The sequence below is a fragment of the Vigna umbellata genome, chromosome 1, assembly GCF_029865625.1.
Source record: "Vigna umbellata cultivar VRB3 chromosome 1, Vumbellata_1.0, whole genome shotgun sequence".
Taxonomy (NCBI): Eukaryota; Viridiplantae; Streptophyta; class Magnoliopsida; order Fabales; family Fabaceae; genus Vigna; species Vigna umbellata.
In genome coordinates, this window is record NC_142165.1 from 50,630,230 (window position 1) to 50,641,048 (window position 10,819).

Sequence of the window (10,819 nt, forward strand, 5' to 3'; positions counted from 1 at the left end):
TAGAACAGACAAGAGTACTGAAATGACTTACTGGATCAGCGTAGCTTTCTGTGGTTTGGGTTTGACTAACAGGTGTATTCAGGTACAAAAATTGCAACTTTTAAAAATATAATAATTATTATTTATAGATTTATCTTAATTCTATATTAATCTAAGCAGCATTTATTTCTTAAACGGTGCGGATTTTATATATATTCTTTTAAACTAAAGTGACGATAGAAAGAATAGGAAGGTTCCTGATTTTGTTGAATGAAATTGTATAATGTTGATCTGGTGGCTTGGTATAGATATTGTAATTTATTAAAATGGGAAAAGAATAAATGAAATGACCGAAAGATGAAACAGGAACACGTAGATTCCTAAATTATGTTTCCTTAATTACCACCTAAAGCAGTCCTTTTCAATTTTTACTATAAAAAAATTAAGAAGTAAGAGAAGGTTTAATTACATAATTATATATTGTTTCTCACCAACTTATTGTATATCTGTACATCACTTTCCGACACCGTACGTTTGCATACCCAATTATTATAATGTTGTCCTCTGGTTTAGACTTTTAACACCAAAAGTAAACAATTTGCTTCTATTTTTCTAAGAGCTTTTGGTTCTAATTATCTGTAAATGAAAAACTCCATGCAATTATTTTCTTACAAAATCATCAGAGAAGGAATGCTCTAGAATGACAGTACACTTTGCACATATTGAAATATTCGTAAATAAAATAAAATTATACGTATAACGGGTAGGGGCGGATTATTAGAGGGCCGGGAGTGTCATGGTCATCAATTTTTAAAATTTTTCTAAATTATACGTAACATATGGAAATATTGAAAATTAATGAAAATTTAATTAGGTATACCTTTATTTCTTCTATAAAGCATACTATTTAATATTAGTAAATAATAAAACATAACATTAATATAATAAAAAGTAAAAAATTTATTAAGATATTTTTTATTATTTTTTTTATTTTTTTAGTTTTTCACCTATTGTATTTATTTTCCATTGTCTCAAACTAATATCCGTGTTTTCATTTTTCATCTATTCTTTTTTATTCTTGAAGATAAAAAAAGATAATTCTATCTTCTCTTGATAATAAAATTTTACTTTAATTGTAATTCATTTTTTATGAATATAAAAGAAAAACTAATGAATATATGATTTTTAATTGTAGCAATCATCATATATTTTTTTAGTACTTATATCTTAATGTTTTATTAAATTACGATTTTCAGTATTGAAATTTAAAAAATTATATTATAAAATAAAATAGAAGATAATTTTCTTACCAATATAAAATAGTTGAAAATTTTAGTTTTGATTCAATTATTAATAAAAATATGAAAAAAATATTTATATGTGTGTGTTTTCTTTATAGTTATAATTATACTAAATTATATATATTTTTATTTTATTATTAACCATAATTAAATTTATAAATTTTAAATATATTATTTTAACTCTTAAAAATATTGATAAAGATGTGCTACTTAGACATATATTTTTTTTAAAGTGAACCATTCCTAATTAAGCATTATAGTATGACTTTTCAGAAACATCAATAAAATTGCAATAAAAAAAACCTAATTAGTTCACTGGTTATGTTATTAAAATTCTTTTTCTTAACTGCCCCTGTCCTTAAATGGGAGAGAAAAAGAAGTAAGAATACTTTATAGGGATATCATTTATTATTAAAGTGTGATACGTAAAAAATATATTTAAGATCAGAAAATTTTTTAAATAATTTTTTAAACGAGTAATGATAAAAATGTTTATAATCTAATTTTTTTAATATCATTTCCCTTAAACTCATATCATTTAAACTCTCAAAGTTTTGAGAAGATTTTAACTATTATGTTGTTAAGAGATTATATCTCCAAGGTAGTAGGATAAATAATTTGAATATTTAGACTTTTAAGACGAAACGATTTGATGTATAAATTTTAACGAAAATCTAACATTAATTTATTGGAAATAGTCTAATTAGATCATTTTACAAAAAAAAATTAGAAATATAAATTGAACCAAATAAAAATTAAAGATTTAATTGATTTTTTTATATAAAAATTAGAGATAAAAAAAGATTTTAACCTAATTCGTATGATGCATACATGTTATGAGTTAATTAGAAGTTTAAAAACCATATAAACAAATATTTGATTTATTAGAATATAAGTTGGGTTGAAATTATTTATATTAGTTTTCCTCTCCATTTGCAAAAAATGTGTGTTTTCATAATTAGAAATTTCTTAAGGGGTAACTGATTGTTGGGAAATTGATTTGTTTATAATGATTACACTTAATATTCACCATTACTTAAGCAAATATGACATTCCAGTGATGACATCTCTCTTTCATTTGGAAGGATATCAATCAAGTGACATAGTATTTTTTGTGATGCACATGGATTTCGGAATGTTGGAGAATCAAACATATAGTCAAGGCTTACAAATAACACCATATTTGCTTAAGTGAAGATAGGGTTAGTGTACATTAGTTATAATATATATCTTGATAAATCATGCAAATACATCAAGGTCTCTCTAGGGAGAGGAATTCGCTCAAACAAAATGTGATTGTAATTATGTTGTATATATTTGAATGTATTTGTATATATTTAAGTTTATTCACGTATTTAATATATTGATAATGGTATAAATAAATTGATATAATTAGTTATATATGTACTAAAATATATAATTAAAGAATGACATACGTGATGATATATATATATATGTGATGAATAGGTAAAGTCATTGCTAACATACACATAAGGCTTACTATTACGTACAATGTATTATTTTTTTTAATACGTCCTTTTGTTGTACAATATATTTACAAATAATATGTTTATGTTGTATATAGTACTATCAACTTGTACATATATACTAACTTGAAATGTCACACTCCAAAGTCATAGCTTATCAAAAGGCTAATAGACATAAGTTAATAACCCAGTAAATTTAATTATTTTATTTTATTTTTAAGAAATATTTTCTAAAAATCACAATTAATTATGTGAGTATTGTATAATTATTTTAACGAAAAAATTAAAATGATTGTAACTTTTTAAGAAAAAATTTACTCAATTTCAATCAATAATTAAAATTTAGTATGCAGATATTCCTAATTTAAATTCTATTCACATTATACGTTTACATGATTCAAACCACACAATAAAAAAAGTAATTATTTAACTAATAGTTATATTGTTTTATTTAAATATTATATATAATATAAAAACAGGTAGAAAAAATTAAAATGCTAACTAGCAGCTCACTCAACCTAGTTATAATACGGATTCACTTGTGTTACCATATTACACTGAATATATGTTGTGTAGTAAAAAAACCAACATAGGTCATAGGTGTGATGACTTGACATTATTGGACTTTCAGAAACACTTTTTGTTGGTATTAATTAGACAATGATGCAATCTCAATCTTAGAGACCAAGAACGATACAAGGAAATTTCCAACCTTTCACATCCCCACAACATTTTCAAATTCATTACTTGGTATGCACATCAAATTAACAATCTTTTCCAACTACTATTCAATTAACATAAAAAATTGTAACACTTAACGTCAGCAATGAGCTCCATAGGAGGCAGAAAGTTCATGCCCCAGATGAAAATTCAATTTTGTAGTGGTTAACTTAGCTTTGGAATAGTTTGACAAGGTTGATCATAAACAAACACTTAAACTACTTGACCTAAATTTTGGAATCAATCGTTGATTTTGATAAAGTCAATCTGGTTCTCACTTCGAATTCCTGGATTGCATTTTACTTCGAGACTTTGTCAAGAAAATGACCCCTTCAAGATAGGATTTGAAAAAGAGGGTTATTTCTTGGAAAAATTCTTTGGAGGATATACATGACAAAAATACAAAAATATATATAGTAGCAAGTCAAACCAAAATTCGAACTAAATGTTTCCTTTCTGATGTACATAAACTCATAAAAACTGCGAGAGAAATACATACGTACACTGTTTGCTATAGTTATTGGTCAAATATACAAAATATTTGGTTGAGAATTTAAAAAAGTCTCAAATTTTCAATACTTGAGTGATGAATCTTTAATTTTCTTTTTAACTTAAAATGCTGTGTATTTACTAGCATCGTGTTGTAAAAACTTGGATTACATCTTTAATGACTTTGATTTAATTTTGGTATATCTCATTCCTGCCATAATCTCTATGAAGTTGTTGAAATTTCACCGTATTTATAAATTTAAGTACTTGTTTCTTTTTTCCAGAATGAACAAATTCATTATAACTATGCTTAAAGTTCTTTGAAAGTCGCCTCCACATCCTTGTGTTTTAATTTTTAGTTATCTTTAATAAGTTTTATCTCTATAAAGTTGTCTATATAGATTAATTTTGTTTTTAGCATTAATTAACAAACTATAAAATTTAATAAATGTCTTTGATCAACATGTCTGATAATTAGTTACCAAAATTTGCAAAAGAATTATCTTTTGAATTAATTGCACTCTATTTTGTACTAAGATCATGATAATATAATGTCAAATTATTTGTTATAGTAAATGGTTCAAGATATTTGATAATGCATGGAAATTCAGAAACCATATAATGTTTTAAGAACCATTTTATGTATGGTATGTAAACATTAATTCAAAACTATTTTATGCTTTATTTATACTAGAGTTATCAAAACAGGTCATCTCACTTGGCTTGACTCAATCCATCAGTTCATTACGGATTGGTTACTTAGTGATGCAATCTAACTCAATTTAATTATTAGCGAGTCCAAAAATTTTGAATACAACCTGATCCATCACAGATTAATGGATTAAATGGGTTGGTTCACTTAATTAAAAATTATTTTTCTTCAATCCAAAAGAAAAAATTACAATTTTTTTCTAATTGAAATCTAAATAAAGTTCAATCTAAATATAATCTAAAATGATGTTAAACTCCAAATATAATCCAAAATCACAAAAAATACAATATATTTCAAATACAGTTAAAGATATAAGAAAATTTAGGAATTTTTATTTTTAATATAATTTAATATTTAAAATTTATGGGTGAGTTGGTGAGCTAACCTGTTCATCATGGATTCAATTCGAGGAAACAAATTGACCAAATTTATTTTTTACTTATGTCAAAATTTGTAATTTTTTAAACCAAACTCGACTTGAATCTTAATTCTGATAAATACTTGTAAGTTTTAATTTATTTTAACAATTCTAATTTATATGGATGAAATTTTTAAAAAATATAACAAGAAGTAAATGATATGATAAATTTATTATTGTTATTTAATTTGAGGAAAAATTGATATAAACAATTGGAATAATAATTAAATTGATAAAAAACACCATTTTATATAATATTATTAATGATTTAATCTATAATAATATATATAAAAAATATTTTTTTGTCTTATGTATGCAATTTATATTTCTATTTTACCCTTAATTATATTAATTAAAAAATTATCACAGTATATAAAAGAATATATGTTTGATATTTCTATTTTACTCTTAGTTATATTTTAAAAATAAAAACAAACTATTAAAACAATTAAAGTGATGATTATGCAGTATTAATTATTTTTGTATGTAATTACTATTAGTGATATTTTTTTCTTAAAATGTATAAAATCACAAAGTGTCTCTTTTTCATTAGTATTTTTAATAAAACAAATTTGCTTTTGTAATTTTATAAATAAATTATCTCTCCCATATAATTAGGGTTACCCATTTATAAGAGAGACCCCTTATAATTCAAAATTTTGTTTTCCGTAGTCGGGTATCCATTAGATAGGAAATAATAATACAATACACATTCTTTTATATAAGGTAATTTTTGTGGTTAAATATAAACTTAAGCACGAATATTTTACTTTTATTTTTATTTTATCGAATCTACTTATCTCATTTAGGTATCAAAAACAGAGACGTTGCTTAAGATATTGGGTCGACACTTGAACTCCAAGGTTTACGAAACTAGTTTTCCACAATATTATATCAATTTGACTACCCTAATTTTTTAATATATATTTTGAACATTGCAAGGTTACGCGTACGCGTGAAACTGAAACAAAACGTTCACCAAGCTTTATTTCATTATATAAGGATAAAATTTCCAAATAAAATTATTTTACCAAATTCTTAGCTTTTCAAATAATTTTATTTCACATTTTTAATTTTGTATTAACGAATATGTTTTCATTTTTCTAAAACGGATAAGAAATTAAAATAAGGTTAAATGTCACGTCATGGGTGTGCTGGTAAAGAGGCCACAAACTAGAGTCCTTCTAAAAATAAAGCGAAGAAGGAAAATCTGAAAAAAGAAAAATGGAAATAAAATAAAAGGAATTTGAGTATACTTGTTCGACTCCACGTGGTTGGAAAGTGGAAACACTGTCTCTCTCTACTTCCTCTCTCTTCATCTTCATCTTATTCTTTCTTCTCCTAATATGTATATATATGTGTGAAGTGTTTCATGGTGAAGGATCCCATTACCTTTGATAACAAGTTCAAGCTAGCTACCAAGTTCAGTTTTCCTCAATCACCATCTCAAAAACCACCATTTCACTTCATGTAACATCTCATTTCCTTAACTCAACAACACTGTTCATTAAGATTCATTCTCTCATCTCATCAACCCATTACAGATTCTTTTCTTTTCTCCTTCTTGGTTTTCGAATCTTCAGGTACTCTACTACCCTCCATTTTTTGCTTTTAAGAATCTGTGTTATTATGTATTTCTTTTTTGTGGAATGAATGGTTTGCATATCCATTTCTGCATATTGAATACGGTGCTGAATGTTTTTCTTTGAAAGCTATTCTGCTCAATCTAACTACCTGTGAAGAAAAATATAGTCTTTTTTATTGTTGATGTCTTAGTGAAAGTTTTTGTTTTTAGATCCTTCGTATTCTTTAACTGGGTTATCTGATATGTGTTGGTTGGTTGGTTGGTTTGGAATCTGTTTAGGAGAATAAAACGGGTTTGCCATTTACTGTGTTTGAGGTTCTCCTTTCATGTATACGAGACTGTTTTCTGTGATTTGTCTGTTAAAATGGGAGTTTGGTTGGTGGGTTTTTCGGATCCGTGATCCTTTGTTTCTGATGATTTTGCAGCAGCATAAAATATGAGTTATTGTTGATGCTTTTTGATCTTGCGCACAGAATAGTAAAAAGAATAATGCATTTTGAAATGGGTCTCAAGAATTTTTGGTTTTCTATTTTTTTTTTGTCTTGGTGGAATTGTGTGTGGCTTGATGTGGTGAGTACGGTTTGAATTTGATGGTGTGGAACCGTTTTATTTCTTATGACTGTTCATATTATTGATGTACTTATTCCATCCAGTTTGACAAATTGAAAATGTATCTTCTTGTACTTTAATGCCGACTTTGCTATTTTCAGGTCCACGAATTGCACTAGTTTCTGCATATTGGTTTTGTTGTCATATGGGGATATCCTTCTCATGTCCATTTGCCAAGTACAATGATGTGGAAGATAGCTTAGATTCTGTGGTTGTAAAATCCATCAACTTTGGCAATGATGAAATCAAGACTCCAGTACGATCTGTTAGTTTCAAAAAAGAAGATTTAGAACCCACCATTCTGAAATCTCTAGGTTCTGGAAAGATGACAATAGAGACATCAGTGAGCTTCAAAAGAAAAGACATTGATGACATTATCTCCACCAACACTTTGTCATTTGACAAAGAGGAAAACATGCCTATCGCAAGGACTGCCAAAAAGATCAAAGAAATGGATGATATGCCACTCAAGTCAGAGAATCAAATGGAAACCATCCAATCAGCACTTCTAAATCCAAGCAGCCCCAAACACATTGCTGCTCTTAAATTGCAGAAAGTGTACAAGAGCTTTCGTACCAGAAGAAAGCTAGCAGATTGTGCCATTCTTGTTGAACAAAGCTGGTACTTATTCAATGGCCTAAAAATCTCTTCCCTTTTCACAAAACTCAATGTGTTTCTAACATGTTTTTATCGAATCTTTGAATAGGTGGAAGCTTTTAGATTTTGCTGAACTCAAGCGCAGCTCCATATCTTTCTTTGACATTGAGAAACACGAGACTGCAGTTTCTCGTTGGTCTAGAGCAAGAACTAGAGCTGCCAAGGTACTTTAACATTATTCAGCTTTAGAAGGAAGTTTTATTTATCAGCATGGTATTGGTGATTTCTGGTTAATACCTTCAATAACTACCATGCTCTAACCTTTTAGTTCAAACTTTCATGCTGGATTGAACTTGATTAAGCTTTTCTTTGTCATTGCAGGTTGGAAAAGGTTTATCAAAAGACGATAAAGCTCAAAAACTTGCTTTACAGCACTGGCTTGAAGCGGTTAGTCAGACATAATTGTCATGTTCTTTCTCTGCTTATATATTGGTTTGTTAGTCTTTCATCAATTATTAATGTTTTTCATGTGTAACAGATTGACCCACGCCATCGCTATGGACATAATCTACACTTCTATTATGATAAGTGGCTTCGGTGTCAGAGCAGAGAACCCTTCTTCTACTGGTAAGATTCTTTATAAACATTGCAACTTAAGCTAGTTTAGTATATAGATCTTAAGCCACAAGAGTTTGAAACTAATCTTGTTTGAAACTGCAGGCTAGATATAGGAGAAGGAAAGGAAGTAAATCTTGACAAGTGCCCTCGTTTCAAACTTCAACAGCAGTGTATTAAATATCTGGGTCCGGTGAGGTTTCCTCCATTTTATGAGAACACCTCTTGATAGATAAATTTGTTTGAGACTTTTTCATTTCAATTTTTATTAATTATTTTGATTCTGCTTTGTTCCAGATGGAAAGATTGGCATATGAAGTTGTTGTGGAAGATGGAAAGTTCTTCTACAAGCAATCAGGAGAACTCCTTAACACCACTGGAAAAGATGCACATGCCAAGTGGATTTTTGTCCTTAGCACATCCAAGACATTGTATGTTGGCAAGAAATCAAAAGGTTCATTTCAGCATTCTAGCTTCTTGGCTGGAGGAGCTACATCATCTGCTGGGAGACTAGTGGTTGAACACGGTGTCTTGAAGGTAGAAATCCGGCACAAAGCTTGTGTAAATTTATGAATCTTATGCTAGATTCCTACCACCATGGATAGCCATTTTACTTGCTTAGCTAAAACTGATTTTATTGTTTTTTTTCAACAGGCAGTTTGGCCACACAGTGGACATTATCGACCAACAGAAGAAAATTTTAAGGAATTTATTTCATTCCTTCAGGAGAACAATGTTAGCCTTTCAGATGTCAAGGTATAGAAATTAAAACACAGAACCAATGCTGTACATTATTTTACCACGCTCTAATAGTTTATGCAATGTAATTACAAGAGGTGAGAGAATATCTAAGGAGATTCATTTTGTTATATGCAGATGGATTCAGTTGACGAGGCTGATGAATTACGTTCTCTGAGAAGTGGTCATCTTAGAAGCCACTCCTCTGAAGAGGACTTCACTGAGAACATGAATGGCCTGGAGATTGAAGATACCATTATTGAAGGCTCAGCTGCAAAAGAGAAGGCCAATTTGATTCAAACTGAGAGGGCTTCTGCAGCGATGACACCTGGCCCAAGGCAGTTTCAAATTCTTGGAAGAGAACTTAGCAATCTTGAAATACCAAAAAGGGATGGTCATGTGTTTGAAGGACTAGAAAAAGAGGTAGAAGGTGTTGAAGAAAGTAGTGAGAGTTTGGAAATGGAATCTGAGTCAGTTGATGAAGAAACAACACAAGAGAAAAAGTGTTGTGATGATAATGATGTAGAAAGCATTCCACCAGAGTCCATACTGAAAAGAATAAACTCACATAAAGAAATGAAATCATATCAGCTGGGGAAGCAGCTATCATGCAAATGGACAACTGGTGCGGGACCACGCATTGGATGTGTGAGAGACTACCCTTGTGAGCTTCAGTTCCGAGCATTGGAGCAAGTTAATCTGTCTCCAAGAAGTGGATCACGCCATAAATCATCCTTGACTCCTAGAAACACCACTTTGTTGAACTCTAGTCTTTCAAATGTAGCAAGCTTATGTGGGGACACAAGTATTGAACCACTTCACATTGCTCAAAGAGGTGAGCAGAATAGTTCAAGATCAGAATGCTCCCCTTTGTTCAGAGGAACATCAGTTATACCAGTTATTCATACTTCATGAGTGGATAGGAGACTCCATTGTTTTATTCTTTTTTACTTCATAGGTAACCCAACAGTTGTATTTTTGTTATTCTTTCCATTGATTCACACAGCCATTCTTTTTTCACTCATGTATAGTACTATATCATAGGATCAAAATTGTAAAATTATCATGGGATCTATTTATTCTCCCATTACAAAGGAAACATTTCATCTTCCACCATGATAATTGTAAAATTATCACGGCTTCAAATTCAATTATATATATTTGTTTATTTTTGAATATTTGAAGCTGCAACTTTATGTTATCCTTTTCCCTCATGATTGTTCGTGTGCTGTGCTGCTGGAGGCATGTTTATGGTTTTTCTGGAAACAAAAGGTCTCTAAAGAACATGATCATACCTGCACTTCTATTATTACTAACTCTTCACCTCATACTAATAGAAAAAGATAAAAATATTCTTCTCACTGCACTATATCACTGCTTCAGCCATTGTCATGACCATGAAAAGCTCATCTTATGTAGAGTTTATTATGAAAAACTCATTTCAGAAAGCTTGTTCTGAAAGGTGTCATATATGTTCCATAAATTCTATAAATCGTGAAATCATTCCAAAATATATCTCATTTATTCCGAAAAACTTGTTCCAAAAATCTTATGAAAATCTTATTTCAG

The 10,819-nt window shown here is 29.0% G+C and overlaps 1 protein-coding gene across 1 annotated transcript; it reads left to right on the plus strand.

Moving 5' to 3' along the window:
* Positions 1–6,395: 6,395 nt before the first annotated feature.
* Positions 6,396–10,426, plus strand: LOC124845999 (calmodulin-binding family protein). The gene is made up of 9 exons (XM_047323216.2): positions 6,396–6,689; positions 7,402–7,921; positions 8,007–8,121; positions 8,279–8,344; positions 8,436–8,524; positions 8,618–8,705; positions 8,810–9,049; positions 9,167–9,268; positions 9,389–10,426. The coding sequence occupies exons 2-9, from the start codon at positions 7,446–7,448 to the stop codon at positions 10,163–10,165; spliced, it is 1,953 nt and encodes a 650-aa protein (XP_047179172.1). The 5' UTR covers positions 6,396–6,689; positions 7,402–7,445; the 3' UTR covers positions 10,166–10,426.
* Positions 10,427–10,819: the final 393 nt, after the last annotated feature.

What these genes read in the sequence shown, in the direction of transcription:
- LOC124845999 (XM_047323216.2), top strand. Translation starts at nt 7,446, where the DNA reads ATGGGGATATCCTTCTCATGTCCATTTGCCAAGTACAATGATGTGGAA. An exon ending in CAAGAACTAGAGCTGCCAAG is followed by an intron (nt 8,122 to 8,278) that starts GTACTTTAACAT and finishes TTGTCATTGCAG; the next exon opens with GTTGGAAAAGGTTTATCAAA. An exon ending in GTATTAAATATCTGGGTCCG is followed by an intron (nt 8,706 to 8,809) that starts GTGAGGTTTCCT and finishes GCTTTGTTCCAG; the next exon opens with ATGGAAAGATTGGCATATGA.